This window comes from Vipera berus (assembly GCF_964194415.1).
Source record: "Vipera berus genome assembly, chromosome: 1".
NCBI lineage: Eukaryota > Metazoa > Chordata > Lepidosauria > Squamata > Viperidae > Vipera > Vipera berus.
The window spans coordinates 12,741,145-12,758,861 of NC_138202.1; the positions used below are offsets into that span (position 1 = coordinate 12,741,145).

General features: G+C 41.9%; 1 protein-coding gene across 10 annotated transcripts in view; it reads left to right on the forward strand.

The window, feature by feature from the left end:
- LOC308660720 (mucin-16-like) overlaps positions 1-10,267 on the forward strand; it is a 48,449-nt gene extending 38,182 nt beyond the window's left edge. For 3 of the 10 annotated variants that reach the window (XM_081315266.1, XM_081315267.1, XM_081315268.1), the window contains exons 35-41: positions 3,002-3,156; positions 6,321-6,481; positions 7,695-7,762; positions 7,962-8,134; positions 8,443-8,481; positions 8,725-8,804; positions 9,205-10,267. In XM_081315266.1, the coding sequence (XP_081171392.1) occupies positions 3,002-3,156; positions 6,321-6,481; positions 7,695-7,762; positions 7,962-8,134; positions 8,443-8,481; positions 8,725-8,804; positions 9,205-9,300 (772 nt within the window). In that variant the 3' untranslated portion in view covers positions 9,301-10,267. Of the gene's footprint in view, positions 1-3,001; positions 3,157-6,320; positions 6,482-7,694; positions 7,763-7,961; positions 8,135-8,442; positions 8,482-8,724; positions 8,805-9,204 lie in introns of those variants that run through there. The other 7 variants (XM_081315264.1, XM_081315265.1, XM_081315263.1 and 4 more) reach the window with 5 other exon arrangements.
- Positions 10,268-17,717: the final 7,450 nt, after the last annotated feature.

A 17,717-nucleotide genomic window follows, 5' to 3' on the forward strand; every position in this document is an offset into this window, starting at 1 on the left:
TATCAACAACCTAAGATATGCAGATGATACCACTCTAATGGCAGAAAGTGAAGAAGAACTAAAGAGCCTCTTGTTGCAGGTGAAGAAGGAGAGTGCAAAAGTTGGCTTGAAACTTAACATTAAGAAAACCAAGATCATGGCATCCGCCCCTCTCAGTTCCTGGCAAATAGATGGGGAAGAAATGGAGGTAGTGACAGATTTTATTTTTCTGGGCTCCAAGATCACTGCAGATGGGGACTGTAGCCAAGAAATTAAAAGACGCTTGCTGCTCAGGAGGAAAGCCATGGCAAATCTAGACATCACACTAAAAAGCAGAGACATCACCCTGTCAACAAAAGTGCGTATAGTCAAGGCTATGGTCTTCCCAGTTGCAGTGTATGGCAATGAAAGTTGGACCATAAGAAAGGCTGAGCGCCAAAGAATTGAGGCCTTTGAACTATGGTGCTGGAAAAGACTCCTGCGAGTCCCTTGGACTGCAAGGCGATCAAACCGGTCAGTCCTAGAGGAGATCAACCCTGACTGCTCTTTAGAAGGCCAGATCCTGAAGCTAAAACTCAAATACTTTGGCCACCTAATGAGAAGGAAGGACTCACTGGAGAAGAGCCTAATGCTGGGAAAGATTGAGGGCAATAGAAGAAGGGGACGACAGAGAATGAGGTGGCTGGATGGAGTCACTGAAGCAGTAGGCGTGAGCTTAAATGGACTCCAGAAGATGGTAAAAGACAGGAAGGCCTGGACGAACATTGCCCATAGGGTCGTGATGGGTCGGACACGACTTTGCAGCTAACAACAACAACAACAACATCCCTCATCCAAATAATAGATTAAGATGTTAATGAGTACTGGGCCTAAAACAGAGCCTTGGGGTACCCCACTGCATACTTCCCTCCATGTGGATGCAGTTCCATTGAGGACTACATGTTGAGTGTGGTTGGTTAGCCAGTTATGAATCCGTCTGGTCTGTCTAACCCATATTTTTTATCTTATCAATTAGTAAGTTGTGGTCTACTTTATCTAATGCCTTAGTGAAGCCCAAGTAAATTATATTAATACTAATTTAGATTATATTAATTTAGTCACTTTGTCAAAGAATGAAATAAGATTGGTTTGGCATGATCTGTTTTTAACAAACCCATACTGGCTTTTAGTTATAACTTTATTTGTTTCTAGAGGTTCGCAAATCAGTTTGATTTTATCTTTTCCGGTATCTTCTCAGGTATTAATGTTAGGCTGATTGGTCTGTAGTTTCATGGGTCTGTTTCCCCCCCCCTTTTTTTTTTGAAGATGGGAACCACATCAGCTCTTTTCCAATCCTCAGGTAATTCCCTGGTGTTCCAGGATTTTTAAAAGACATGGTACAATGGTTCTGAGATAACATCTGCCAGCTCCTTCAGAACAATGGGATGTAATCCATCAGGTCCTGGTGATTTATATTCATCAAGACCAGATAGGTGTTCTCTAATCATTTTCTTGCTTATTTTAATTTTTATTTCTAACCTGTTCTCTAATCATTTTCTTGCTTATTTTAATTTTTATTTCTAGCCTGTCTTTTACAGTTATGTTTTTGGTAGGTTGGACTATAGCTTCTTTTTGCATGAAGACTGATGCAAAGAATGAGTTAAGCAACTCTGCTTTCTCTTTACTGCCTGTTACTTCCTTGCCAGCTTCTCTCCTAAGTGGACTGACTGTTTCCTTGACCTTTTTCTTGTTATTTATACTGTATGTTGAAAGAAACTTTTTTAAAATTATCTTTGACATTTGTTGCAAATCTTTGTTCATTCTGAGCCTTTGCTTTCCTGACTTCATCTTTACAGATTCAGGCTATCTGCTGATACTCTGCCTTAGTTATGTGTCTCTCTTTCCATTTTTTGTACTTGCCCTTTTTAGTCTTTCAGTTTCACAAAGAAAGATCTTTGTGTAACCATGCTGCTTTTTTCTTGGATTTCTTGTTTTTCTTTTTCAGTGATATTGTGCTGGACTGGGCTTTTGTGATCATATTTTTCAGAGTTTCCCACACTTCTTCAGTTGTTTTCCCCTTTAGGATTTTCATCCATTGAATTTTTCTTAAGCTCTTTGAGTTTGTTAAAATCAGCTCTTTAAAAGTTTAAGACACTGGCTAGATTATGTTACAATGCTTGTGTTTGCATGATATTGAATTCCAATATGACATGGTCACTCTCATCCATAGTTCCAGCAACTTCAACTCACTCTATCACTTTTTCTTTATTACCGTAGTAAGAATTAGGTCTAGCTTTTCCTTTAGTTCCCTTCTCCCAACTTTTGAATGACAAAGTTGTCAGCTAGGTTGGTTAGGAATCTGTTTGATCTCCCACTTGCCGCAGAGTTTGTCTCCCATTTGATATCAGGGTAGTTAAAGCATCCCATTACTACTGTGGCATATTTCCTACATACGTTTGTTCGTTGTTTAGCAAAAAGTTCATCTATTTCTTCTGGTTGGTTGTGTTGCCTGTAGTATACACCTATAGCAATGTCATTTTTCCCCCTTTTATATCGACCCATATGGATTCTAGGAGGTTTTCAACCTTGTTATTGTGGATTCTGTAGAGATATAGTGATCTTTTATATGTAATGCAACTCCACCTCCTCTTTTGTTAGGTCTGCTTCTTCTGAATAGATTTATTTTTAAGCAGTTGGGAAGCCTTAGACTAAGATAGTAGAAAATATAACTCTCAGTGGTTTTGCTGGCTAGAAATTCTGCATCACTGAAAAAGCCATTTATGGCAAAGGGTTATGACATTTCAGCATACTATAGTAGGAATCTTTTGTTCTGTATGCGTTTTAATCATCAAGACATCAAAACTCAAGATGACTTTGAAAGTTGCCCCTGAAAATGTCTGATTTTATCTAGCAGTAATATAATTTGAAATGCTTTTGTGTATTAAAACATTTTACTGACAATCTGACTTGCTTCTTAGCTTTAGTCTGAAGTAAGCCCATGTTTCTTTTTTCTCGCTTCCTGAAACCCTACTATACTTTGTAGGATCGGTTCCATCATAGTTGATTGCAGGTGTTACTTCCATCCTGCAAGGAATATCAGCAAAGACGCCATCAAAGATGTCTTTCAACAAGAGACCCAGAATGCCACCTCTCAGTGGCTGGGTAGCAGGTTCCAAATCATGGGCTTCACAGTGGAAGGTATAAAGTTTGGCATGAACTAAAATGATAATGGTCATTCGTGTAGGCCTCAAGCCTTTAAGAAATCTATAATATCTCCTTTCCTATTACTTATGTAATCTGTCAGACAGACAGTTCTGAGCACCTTGGTAACCTAGTGGTGAAAATACTCAACTCCCACTTGGAAAATTGAGAATTCAATCCTAGGTAACAGCAGATATTTCTCTCCTAGGGCACAAAGAAAAAAAATATCTGCTGCAAACTCCATGAGGTGTCAAGAAGGGCATCTGGCCAGTAAATGCTCAGATCCATCCATCCATCCATCCATCCATCCATCCATCCATCCATCCATCCAGTCAGATAGATAGATAGATAGATAGATAGATAGATAGATAGATAGATAGATAGATAGATAGATAGATAGATAGATAGATAGATAGATAGATAGATAGATAGATAGATAGATAGATAGATAGATAGATAGATAGATAGATAGATAGATAGATAGATAGATAGATAGATAGATAGATAGATAGACAGGGAGGCAGGCAGATTTTTAACACTCTTAGGGTCTTTCTGAAGCTTATAATAACTTTGCTGCAAGCCTTTTGGACTTGGAGTGAGAGAACCCCTACAGTGTGTGGAAAGTTTGTTTGTTTACTATATCTGTTATACTATTTTGTCCCAAAGGCTTTAGGCAGTAACAGTGAACAATTAACAAAAACAACCCTAGATACATATGAAATAAAAATCTATAAAAATAGGTGCCCCAAATCCCATGTGTATATTATCCCATTGGGCTCCATGGTTTTCTGTGGAGCTCCAGGAGATGAAGCGTCTGAGACGGTGTCTAGAGAGCGGTTGGAGGTCCAGCCGTTCCGAATCTGACCGATTGCAGTTAAGAACCTTCATAAGGTCTTATCTTGCTGTGATGAGGACAGCGAAGGCTAATTACTTCGCTGCCCTCATCGCATCCACAGATAATCGCCCAGCCGCCCTGTTTAGGGTGACTCCCTCCTTAATCAGGAGGTGAGAGAGGAGCCCTTGCATGGGTGGGCCGAGGAGTTTAGTCATCATCTGACAGACAAAATAGCTCAGATCGGGCCGGTTTGAACTCTAACTGGGCAGAGTCTGATATGGAGGAATCGGACTGTCTTGAGCATATTATCTGGACTGAGTTCGATCCTGTTTCCCCTGATGATGTGGACAGGATTATGGGGAGGCTGAGTTCCACCACCTGCTTATTGGACCCGTGCCCCTCTTGGCTAATTTATGCGGCTCGGGAGGAGACACGAAGTTGGTTCCAGGCAGTAATATCTGCCTCTTTGAGTGAGGGTGTCTTCCCTGCCGCTTTGAAGGAGGCGGTGGTGAGGCCCCTTCTCAAGAAGCCTGCCCTGGACCCAGCGATTTTAAACAACCATCGTCCTGTCTCCAACCTTCGCTTTCTGGCGAAGGTTGTTGAGAGTGTGGTGGCGCACCAGCTTCCTCTGTTCCTGGAGGAAACTGATTATCTGGACCCGTACCAATCGGGTTTCAGGCCCGGGTACAGCACGGAGACGGCATTGGTCGCGCTGGTGAATGATCTCTGGCGGGCTCGGGACAGGGGTTGCTCCTCTGTCCTAGTTCTATTAGATCTCTCAGCGGCTTTTGATACCATCGACTATGGTATCCTATTGCGGCGTCTCAGGGGGTTGGGAGTGGGAGGCACTGTTTTGTAGTGGTTCTCCTCCTATCTCCTGGGCCGCTCGCAATCGGTGTTGACGGGAGGGCAGAGGTCTGCCCCGAGGCCTCTCGTTTGTGGAGTTCCTCAGGGGTCGGTTCTCTCTCCCCTCCTGTTCAACATCTATATGAAGCCGCTGGGCAAGATCATTCGTGGTTTCGGGGTATCATACGCTGATGATACCCAACTTTTTTTCTCCACCCCGAACCAACCCAGTGATGCCCTCACCGTGATGTCTCGTTGCCTGGAGGCGGTCCAGGTCTGGATGGGGAGAAACAGGCTTCGTCTCAATCCGGCCAAGACTGAGTGGCTGTGCATACCGGCATCTCGGACTAACCAGTCCATTCCATCTTTAATGATGGGGGGTGAGGTGTTACCCCCCGTCGATAGGGCTCGCAACTTGGGCGTCCTCCTGGATTCACGGCTCAGCTTTGAAGACCATATAGGAGCCGTGACCAGGGGGGCCTTTGCCCAGGTTCGCCTGGTACGCCAGTTGCGGCCCTACCTGGACCGAGATGCCCTGCACACAGTCACTCATGCGCTCGTGACCTCCCGATTGGACTACTGCAACGCTCTCTACATGGGGCTGCCCTTGAGGACCACTCGGAGGCTTCAGCTGGTGCAGAATGCAGCCGCGCGGGTTGTGATGGGGGTTTCCCGATACTCCCATGTAACACCTCTACTCCGCGAGCTGCATTGGCTTCTGGTTGCCCTCCGGGTGAGATTCAAGGTGCTGGTGATGACCTATAAAGCCCTAAATGGCTTGGGTCCAGGATATCTGAGGGAACGCCTGCTGCCGGCATCAAGCTCCCTTCGTCCTGTGTGCTCCCACAGGGAGGGTCTTCTCAGTGTACCGCCGGTAAAAGATTGCCGGCGGACAATACCCAGGGGGAGGGCCTTCTCTGTGGGTGCGCCGGCCCTTTGGAACCAGCTACCTGTAGAGCTTAGGACTTCCCCTGACCTTCGCTCATTCCGCCGGGACCTGAAGACCTGGCTCTTCGAGCTTTCTGGCCTGGACTGAGAATATTAACTGGGGTTTTAATTGTATTTTAATTGTTATTGGGGTTTTTAGTTTCAAGGTTAGTTTAATCATTTTAATTGTTTTTAATCTATGTAATTTGTTGGACTGATTTAAAAAAACCTTGTGAACCGCCCTGAGTCCTACGGGAGAAGGGCGGTATATAAGTTTAATAAAATAAAAAATAAAATAAATAAAATTATAAAATGCCATTCTTTTGTACCAATCTGAAGAGAAAAATGTTTCCTAAAACACAGGAGGGTTACATTAACTGTATTTTAAAATTAAAATTATATAGTTTATTTATTTAATTAAATAGTAATGTATATTATTATTGCCTTATTGTTTGCTTTTATACACCATTTACAATTGCCTTGACTCAGTGATTATTAAATTTACAAGTAAATAAATGTTTGTTATTTTTTACACTCCTTTTTCTATGGAAAGTTCTTGAAACAAATACTGAAGCAGTAAACGATAAGCCCCCACACATGGTAAAGGTAAAAAACTTCACTGTAAATTTCACCATTATCAACTTGCCATACAAGGACATGAAGAACCCAAAGTCAGATGTTTATCAGAAAACCAAAGAGAGCATCAAGGCTGAGGTAAATGGCTGGAAACATCTATAGAATTCATTGATGTTAAAGTCCCAAAATGTTTGCAGATTTTCTTCCTAGAAAAATACACAGCAGTAGTTCTACAGTTTGGAGATTTTTGTTTTCTTTATCCATTATGCATTGTGCAATAGAAGGCAGTGTGGTTGTTTTTTTTAAGTGCCTTCCCTTAAAAAAAGATTGATGGATACCAAATGTATCTCGCCCCTAATCATCTTTTTCCTCTCCAAATATTCAAGTGTGTTCCTTTCTGCTCACAAGCAAAGTTTTTAAAATTAGAGCATGTTTAAGAGGAAGTATCACAATTACAATGACTGATTTTGGAAAGAAAAATTAATGAACCTATCTATTAGTCCACATGTCCCCTGCTTTTAAAGAAATAGGCTAGGAAAATGCAAGAATATTTACAAAAAGAACTGTTGTATTCAGTTAGAAGAGGGAATTAATAGATATCTAATTAATAGATATCTTTGCCAAATGGAAGTCAGATACTAAAGTGGAGGATTGAGTAAGACCTGGTACATCTTCTCCATTACCTAAAAGGTATCTTGGGCAGTTTAACATATCCAGAAAACATAATGCCCTGCAGAAGAGCCAATTTGCAACAGATGCAATATCTAACAGCCAGCCTAACTCTGCAGGAATAGGAATGAGCAGGTCACCCCAAATTTCCTCCATTTTTCAATTCACGTGAATAGGCCAGTCCATTGCATATTAATTGCTAATTTTTTATCTTGGAATTCTTCACTTTTGAAATTTTATAATGTTTTATATTTTTTTAAAAAAAACAATCATTTTTAATATTTAATTTTATTGATTACATTGCAGCCCAGCCAGAGGAAAATTAGCAGTTATTAATACAGGTGGTGGTGGGGAGGAGGGTTCATGGGGCCAGCCAACCCCATGGTTATGTGGGCCCTTGTGTCCCCCACATAAGGGGGGGACACATAGTATGAATCTGAAGTGAATTTCTTTTAAATCTGTCATCCCACATTTGACACCATGGGCATTTTACTCCTCTTAAGTGAACAATAATTCTGCAGCTTTAGCCAGCATGTTCCTTAAAGCAGAATTAAAAATGGAAGAAATTTTCCATTTCATACCTCAAGAAAAAGTGTCCAGAGGAATAGCTTTCTTTCTTTCTTAGCTCATTATCATTCCTGGTAGTCCATTAACCCGTCCCTCTTCTTTTTCCTTGGAACAGCTCAACCATCTGTATCAACGCAGTGATCTGAACAAGAGTTTTCTAGGCTGTTCAGTGAAAAACTTGAGGTACGTTTTTAAACAGAATTTAAAGCTAATTGAGTATCCAGGTCCACATTGACAAATCTATTTGTTTCTATTTGCTACTGTTATTACTGTTCCAAAATTCTGAGTCCTTTTATTTTACACTGACAAATAAAAATCTCAGATCTTTATCTTCTCAACCTCACTTTTTAATATTTACTGTGGTTTATATTTTCTTTTTCAGACCCACTAGCCATGAAACTCAAACTGATGTCAATTCTATCTGCACATTTGCAATGGAGTTTGGTTCAAGGACTTTTGACAAAGACCTTGTGTATGATATATTTAAAAACCTGACACAGAATGCTTCCCTAATGGGGAAATATAGTCTGGACAATGACAGCATAAATATTAATGGTAAGATGAGGGGAGCACAAGAAATGTTGGACAGAGGTAGATACTATAAATTAGAAAAACAGAGACGAATCAAAATTAGAAACTTGGACTTTGCCAGAGGTTTCCATGGGGGGGGGGAGGGTTTATAAAAAAATCAAGATGGCAGCCATCACCATGCCGTGAAAGCATCACATGTAAAAAAAAAGGTGAAGCTTCTATTGCATGGTGGTGCTTGTCATCTTGGCCTGTTTGATCCCTGCAGGACTCTGCCTATCTTTTGCCCATTCCATATTTAATGAAATCCTTTCTTCCCTTCCATTCTTTCCCAGCATATCCTTCAGCCATGGCAACAAAACCATCCAAACAAGGTAATTAGGATATTTTACCCCAAGATGTTTTAGCTTCAGATTTCAAAACCCCATTCCCTCTGCATTGAACTAAATAAATGTAGGATTGTTATTGTATCAGTTCCTACAGAAAATGCTATAAACTGAAATAGAATTACCTTACCTTATCCAAAGGACATATACACATGCACATGGGCTGTGGAAATGGGGAGGGTGCAAATTTCATCATTAAATTTATGCATTTGAATTATTTATTATTTCCAGAGCTGCCTTATTGGGCCATCATCCTCATATGCTTCTCCATCTTACTGGGTTCTATCTTTTTATTTCTTCTATGTGTCATGGTATGTATGTACTATGCTTCAAAGTAGAGGGCTAATTATGAGTAACATAAGGAATCCTCAGCACTCTTCCAATAAATACCTGAAGAGTGTGCGTGTTTTCTCAGAAGAATTTTAATAATAGCAGATGGGAATGTGATGAAGCAGTTTCCTTCAAGCCATTTTCATATTGAGACCTCCTAGGATGTTGATGGAGGCAATTCTGGGAATGAAGGGCCCTAAAAGTAGTTAATGTAGCCAATGGAAAGGGCCTTCTGCTTCGTTTCTTCCTCTGACAAAGTCAGATGGAACTGAGACTATTGGCTCCTGTAGGAATGTCCATCACGAGAGAGAAAATGGACAAAAGAAGGAAGGCATTTCACTTGTATGTGCATAAAATGTATTTATTTCTGTCTTTAATCAGACTGCTGTCTGGATGAAGAAGAGAGCGGGCAGGTACCAGATCCAAAGGAACATTTTTGGCCTTTATTTCCCACACATGGACATGCAAAAATCATAGTGATGTGGATTTTGGAAACTTGACTCCTTCCCTGCAAGAAGACCCTTTTTGCAGAGTTCCATCTTGCACATATGTTTACTATAGCTGGAATGAATTTCTTGATGAAGAAGAGATACTAAATATTCTGTGGAAGAATGCCAGATTTAGAGATTGATGGGGTGCCCTGTCATATTTATTTATTATGTGTTGTGAAACTTGGAATATCTTTTTAAATATCTATAAAAACTGCAGAGTAGATTATTTAAGTTCAAAAAAGAGAGATTCTGCCTGGAGCATGGATCAGTATTAAACAATTGGCATCCTTTTGAGACTGCAAAGCATCAGTGAACTCTATTGCACATTAAAAATGTAAAAAGAAAAAATATATTCTTTTGCTCAATCAGTAAACTTTTCACTTGTTTTTGTTTTTGAAGCAGGAATTTTCTTCTTCAATGACAATTAAGTTGTTGAAATGGAAGACAGTATTTTTATTTGAGCTGCAATTATATCATACTGTACTGTACTACACTGTACTGTAGTATCTGTTTTCAAAACAATGTATCTTGGGTAGAGATGATTTTCAATCCTTTTTTTAAATATTTCAAATGTTCCCCATTTCTTACAAATCAATAAACATGAGCAAGAAAATAAAAAACAAAATGAAACCTAAACTTCTATCAAGAATCTAAAATAACTTTTTTAAAAAAAATTCACAGTATATATGACTATGAACTCAAGTCTTAGAACAGACATGTCAAACACAAGGCCCGGGGGCCGGATCCCGCCCGCGAAGTGGTTTCATGCGGCCCGCGAAGCCATCCTGGAAACAGTGAGGGAACGGCCCCCACTGCCTTGGCCCTGGCCCAGAGACCCTCCTTCTGCCAGAGACCCTCAGATCTGTCCCACTCCTGCCCAGGCCCCCATAGGCACCCTTGATGCGAACCATGTAGAGCTGGCTACGCCCACCCAGTAGGCCATACGCACTCTAGCCACGCCCACCCAGTAGGCCACGCCCACCCAGGCCACACCCACTCGGCCCCTTGAGGGCAACCACAATGCTGATGTGGCCCTCAGGGAAATTGAGTTTGACACCCCTGTCTTAGAATATACAAAAAATGTAAGTATGAAGAAATCAGCTTTAGTCGGAAGTGGCATAATTCTTTCGGCATTAATTTTGCGACTGTACAGTATATAGCTAAAATTTAGTTGCCACCATCCCAAAATGATAAAGTATTTAAACCGAACTTATCTTTCCTCTTTTCGGTACTTTTTCTAGCAGCAAAGTACCTTAGATGTGTAGGGATACAATTACAGTATTTTCTGCCTCTCATTCAGTCACAGTACTAGTGAATTATAAATAATAAAACTTTACTTAACAATTTTGTATTAGCAGCTAGTAGTGAATATGTTAAATCTGTTTAAAAGTCCAACTTACTGTGCTTCTTTACACAGTGATCATTCACTCTTTCACCCTATGAGTCTCTTTTTTATCTTTTATATACAGGTAAATAATAGATTTACTTACTCAGTTAAATTTCAGTTTAGTAGACCAGATGCAAAGGGGGGAAAAATCTGCCCATATGTTATATGCTTCAGTACAATTACCGTATTTGAGGCAGCATCCCTGAGGACTCCTTAGGAGCCGGGGAGCGATGCTGCCTCAAGAGGGAAGAGCGTCGGGCGGGAGCCGGCAGGGCAGTCCTGCACACGCGCGCACTCCCCAGCTGCTAAGGAGCAGCCGGGGAGTGTGCACGTGCGCAGGACTGCCCTGCCGGCTCCCGCCAGACGCCACCTACTGATTTTCCGGCGTATAAGACGACTGGGCGTATAAGACGACCCCCCAACTTTTGAGGTGATTTTCATGGGTTAAAAAGTTGTCTTATACGCCGGAAAATACGGTATAAAATTCCCTTCATGATGTTGTATATCTATAAAATTGCAAAATATGCATGCATAAAATCTCATTTCCATTGTAAATATTTGGAACTTAACAGCTGAGTTATATAACATGCAAAGATAAAGACTGGATTCGCTTATTTTAGCCTAGTAAACCATTTGCATTCTCAAGAAATGATATTTCTTGGGCAGGGGTTGGTCTAGATGACCTACAAGGTCCTTTCCAACTCTGTTATTCTAATTCTAATACCATGAAAACTTTGTGGGTATGTGAAAAAAGTGAATATGGGGGTTCCTGTCCTCATCCTTACTTTATCGAACTTTAATTGGTCAAGTGTGATTCGACACAAGGAATTTACCTCTGGTATAGAAGCCCTCAGTGCACATGGCAAAGCAACAGAATAATAATAATCAAAATAATAATACCAATAAAAGAGGGTTAAAGAAGATAATAAGGCTAAATGATAATACTACAACTGCTGCCGGCATCAACTTCCCATTGTCCTGTGCGCTCCCACAGGGAGGGCCTTCTCAGGGTACCGCCAGTTAAGGAATGCTGGCGGGTTATTCCCAGGGGAAGGGCGTTCTCTGTGGGCGCGCCGGCCCTATGGAACCAACTTCCCATGGAACTTAGGACTGCCCCCGACCTTCGTTCATTTCGCTGGGACCTGAAAACTTGGCTCTTCGAGCTGTCTGGCCCAGACTGAGGGGTTTTAATTTTTAATTGGGTTTTAGTTTAAAATTTTGGGGACTTGAATTAATTAATTGTTTTAACTGATTTTAATTTTTGTATGTTATGCTTTTAATTTTCCCTGTAAACCGCCCTGAGTCCTACGGGAATAGGGCAGTATATAAATTTAATAAAATAAAATAAATAAAATAAACTACACTACACGGGTAAATATACATAAACATTATACAGTACTCTAAGAATTAGCTGTTCAGCAGAGTGATGGCATGGGGCAGGGGGGAAGCTGTCTAATTTAGGGGTCTCTAACCTTTTTCGGTTGGTGGCCCAGTGACAGTCCTTTTGTGACCTTCTGAAAAGCAAAGTCAGTGGGGAAGCCAATTTCCCCATTATCTTTGCAGTTGTTCAGTTAGTAAAACAACCGTTTTGCTAACACAACAACAGCTGTGATTCGCTTAATAACTGTGGCAAGAAATGTCATAACATGGGGGAAAACTCACCTAACAACTGTCTCACTTAGCCACAGAAATTTTGGGCTCAGTTGTGGTCATAAGTTGAGGATTACCTTTAGTTACTCTGATTATATTTTCTTGAAAAAATAAAATAAAGGGCAAACCTGAAAGGGGGGGGGGTAAATCTGAAAGAGGTTCATAAGGATTAAGGGAAAAATGGTTTATGTTTCTAACTTTGCTTTACAAAGGAAAATTTGAGAGCAAAACCAAGAAAATAAATAAATAAATAGATCTCAAGGACGTCTGTCTGAAGCAAAGGGCTGTCCTTTATAATAAAGGACATATGATCACTAGAACCATAGGATGCTGCTAACATTATCAGTGTACAGATTTGAAGGGATGAATGGCTGACTGGGTTAAACATTTGGCAAAAACAGGGTCTCTCTGAGTATCTAGCCCTTTCTTAGGCATATGAGCCAGCTGGGCCCCTCATAGAGAGGTTGTCATGGGAAAAAGTAGAAGGCAGTATTACTAAGTGTGCTCACCAGCTTGAATAATATATATAGAAAGGTGGGATAAAAATCTATTTTAATAAAGATGTTGACTGAAAGTAATAGCAATAGCACTTAGACTTATCTACCACTTCATATTGCTTTACAGCCCTCTCTGAGCAGTTTACAATGTCAGCATATTGTCCCCAACAATCTGTGTCCTCATTTTACTGACCTTGGAAGGATGGAAGGCTGAGTCAACCTTGAGCCAGTCAGGATCGAACTCCTGGCTATATTGAACTCCTGGCTATGGACACAGTTAGCCTGCAAAATTGCATTCTAACCACTGTGCCACCATGGCTCTTACTAGCATATACTGTAGCATACTCCTACCAGGGAGTTGGACTAGGACAGGGCTTTTCAACCAGTGGTACGGGTACCACCTGTGGTACACTGGCACCTGGCAGGTGGTACACGACCATCCTAGAAAAGTGGTAGCAGGGGAGGGGAATGAGCTGAACCGGTGGCAGCACTGCACAAGACTGAGCGAGAGAAAGCTGGAGCTGCAGGGCTGTCAGGACTCAGCGAAAGCACCAGGATCATCACTTCTTCGGGGCTGTGAGGGCTCAGTGGAAGCGCCAGGATCAGCGCCAGGCTCCAGCTGAAGCTCGGCGCTGATCCTGGAGCTTCTGAGCTCAGAAGAAGCGCCGATCAGCTGGGATGTTGCAGCATCTCCAGGATCTTGTGATTTACATTCAGATGCTTGGCAACTGATTCATATTTATGACGGTCACAGTGTCCCAGGGTCATGTGAAGTGACCAAAACCTGCTGCAACCACCCAGCGGGGGGGGAAATAAAAACCAAACACCCCCCCACCCCACCCCCACTGCCAATCCTCAACAGAAATGCTCACAACAATGAAAACCTCGGACAGGAGGAAGAGCGCCACCAGGCGGGCAGGAGGTGTCTTGCTTGGCTATGGCTTGGGGCACTTTTTTCAGTGCCATTGTAACTTCGAACAGTCACTAAGCTAACTGTTGTAAGTCGAGGACTACCTGTACTTCATCACTTTTTCCCTTTTTTTTGGTCATCAAGTTTTTGACACCTTGCTAGGCAACTGGTGGTACTTGGATGTTGGTACTGGTGGTACTCAGATGTATCCTAAAAGTGGTACAATGGGTGAAAAAGTTGAAAAGCCTTGGACTAGAAGAACTCCAAGGTCCCTTCCAAGTCTGTTATTTCGTTATACCATTTCAGATATTATGAAACCCAGAGGAAAGGTTGATTAGTCATGCCCATGGAGGAGGAACCAGCAAGCCCATTTGGTCTACTCTAACCTATGAAAATACAGCCATAATGCAAAGGAAATTCTTTGAGGTGCAACTTGCAGCAGATCTTAAGACAAGGAAGCTGGTATAAGGAGAAACCACCTTCCCTTTGCTGTGATCTCTCAGTCAGTTCTGAGCATGTGGTTACAGTAAAGCTATGTTTCTTAAAATTGACAAAGAAGGGGGGGGGAAAGTTTCAAATGTTGCAGAAAAAGTTTGAAATGCTGATGTGTGGCAACAAAATTGGGAAAATGAATAGAGGTAATTCTGGACTTACGATCACAATTGAGCCCAAAATTTATGTTGCTACGTGAGACAGTTGTTAAATGAGTTTTGCCCAGTGGTGGGATTCAGCCAGTTCACACCACTTCGGCAGAACCGTTAGCTAATTTTTTGTTGCCTGGGCCCAGAATGCACTTCCAGAAGTGGCATCCACAGAGAACTGGTTGTTCACATATTTGAATTCCATCACTGGTTTTGCCCCATTTTATGACCTTTCTTTTCACAGTTAAATGAATAACTGCAGTTGTTAAGTTAGTAACATGGTTGTTAAGTGAATCTGGATTCCCCATTGATTTTGCTTGTTAGAAGGTCACAAAAGGTGATCACATGGTCCTGATACACTGCAACCGTCATAAATATGAGTCCGTTGCCAAGCGTCTGAATTTTGATCATGTGGCCATGGGAATGCTGCAATGGTCCTAAGTGTGAAAATCGGTCATAAATCACTTTTTTCAGTGCTGTTGAACTTTGAATGGTCACTAAATGAACTGTTGTAAGTTGAGGACTATCTATACGTGGAGCTGATAGGAAGCTCCTGCTGTAACAGAACAGCTAGTTGTGAGTTTGATTCAACAGGAGAGCTAACAGCAGGATCATTTTGGCTTCAAATCTTAACTATAACCACCCCTGCTGCCAACTCTCCAATCATCTTTAACAGATGATTTCCTATCTCCCTTTTTTGGATCTGGTAAGAAAAGTAATGTATAGTAGAAACTTCTATGTATGCACAGACAAAAACAGCTTTGCTACATGGTTTGCATTCAAATAATTATCCAGGCATTGTCAGAATGAAAGCCTTAGCTAGAAGCTACCTTTGGTGGCCTGGCCTTGATAAGGCCATCGAGGATCAAGTCCATGGTTGTTATACATGCCAGCAATCGACGCCTGAAATGCCTCAGGCCGCAGTTCACAGGTGGGAGGAAACACACACTCCCTGGTCTAGGATTCACAAAGACTACGCTGGGCATTTTCAGGGGCAGCTTTTCCTGATAGTAGTGGATAGCCACTCAAAATGGCTGGAAGTAATTCCAGTTCCTAACATGACTACTGCTAGGACCATCCAGGTGCTGAGAAAACTCTTTGCAACACATGGGTTGCCTGATGTCTTAGTTTCTGACAATGGGGCCCAATTCACTGCTGCTGAATTTCAGGCTTTTCTTAGAGCTAATCTCATCAGACATGCAACGTCTGCACCGTTTCATCCATCTTCTAATGGACAAGCCGAACACATGGTGAGGACAACAAAGGAGGCACTCAAGCGCATTGTCACAGGTGACTGGCATCACAGATTGGCAAATTTTTTTACTCTGCCAGCATTCTACACCCTGCACTGCTACAGGTAAAAGTCCTGCTGAACTACGTTGGGGGAGGCGTTTGATTACTAAACTGGACAGGTTGCATCCAGACAGAGTGGCACCAGAAGCCTCTCGACCAAAACCTCCGAGGGGGCTGCACATGGGCAATTGGGTTTGGGCCAGGAACTATGGTCAAGGGAATTTATGGGTTCCTGGTCAAATAACCAAGGCATCCAGACCCCTATCTTATGAAGTGGGGTTGGAGGGAGGGCGAGTTGTCAGAAGACACATCGATCCACTCAGGAAAAGGTTTCCAGAATGGCCACTGTGAGGACTGCATCATAATTCCCTCCCAAGTTCCTCAAACTTGCGGCCAAGCCAGCCCTCACTTGGACCACCAAGGTTTTTCCTTCTCAGAGGAGATGGATTCTGAGGAAGAACTGGGTAGCACGGGAGTGCAACATGGTCCCCCTGGCGAAGCGAGCCAACCAAATTTCAGCAACCTCTGTGCCTACTCTGCTGAACAGACTGACTCTGAGGTGGGCCAACCTGGTGAGGCCAGCCAGAGCATTTCGAATCTCCTTGACACTGGAGCACAAAGGGACATGGGTCTACCCAGCCCACTGGGTAAGCTGGTAGACCACAAAGTGATGGGAACTCCAAGACGTTCCTCTAGGCCACACAAGCCTCCTGCGTACCTCACAGATTACATTGTAAAATAAAGTGATGCATATTGTTGTAAAACTTGTTACCACTAACTACAGAAATTAGTGCATTGTGAAACTGCTCTTTTCTGCAGTGGAAACCTGTTCATTAGACATTGTTTAATCTCATTGTAGCCACAGTGATTTTATTATTTTTATTATTATCACTACAGTTGTATGTGAGTTGATTAATAAGTCTTGACAACTGTCAAGACTAATCGCGGTTGTCATAGTTCGATCTAAGAGGGGAGGGGTGTTATGTACTGGGCTTGTGGTGATATACCACGTGCATTGCTGGAGCAGCCAACGGCTCTCCAGAAACCCAGACTGGCTGTCTCCGGTCCTGCAAGTGGCTAGCCCCAGGCGGCAAGAGTGGATTCAAACCCATTGGCTTCCGCCTAGGGACTATATATTGTGGCTGGTTGCAGCCCAACTTTCAGTACAGTTCCAGCAAGAATAAAGTATGAGTTATCCTGTACTCAGCCTCGTGTCGTCATTCCTGCACCCAAGAGCCCACGACTTAACAAGGTCCCTAAAGCCAGTCATATTAAGTCTGCCTTGACTTGAATGTTTTGACTCAAACTTCTCTCCATTTCTTTAAGTTGCCTTAGCATCCAAAGATCTTGTTCCCTTTCATTCATTTCAATTAAATACTTGTGTAATTACATTTTAGTACCATAATAATTTTCTACCTTCTCACTGGAAATCCCTACCGATTTGCCCTAGAGTTATTCATTTCTCAATTTCATTGCAACTTTCTGGGTACAAAAAGCTCACACTCCAAAAACATTATGAATCTTCTGCTTAAATTAGGATTGTTTGGAGAGAAACAGCATGCATTGGGATAGGAAAGGACCACTATATTTAGATCTAGCGTTGAAAACAAATTCACGTCTGTATTTTCCCTCTGTTCCTCACATTGTGGAGTTCACCTGATTGTCTCATAGTCTGGATTTACACAATTCCTTTGAGCAAAAATGGGACCGGGTGATTTTCCATGTTGTGTGAAATCATTCATGATGTGACCTGCACACATACATTTTCCAAATTGTAACTCCTTATCCATCATTTCCTATCCAACATTTCCAAGCCTTCATAGAGATAAGAAGTTAATACTTTCATACATGGCTAGCTGAAAATTCTGCTGAAAATTCTAATGTGATGTCATAATTCTCCTTTATGTGTCTTGAATGAAAGCGAGTACCTTTCATTTTACTGCTGTAGTAGAAGAAAGGAGGTGGCGTTTAAATGTTGTGAATCACAGTTTAATCTAGTGGAAGATAATTTAAGATCTATTTACG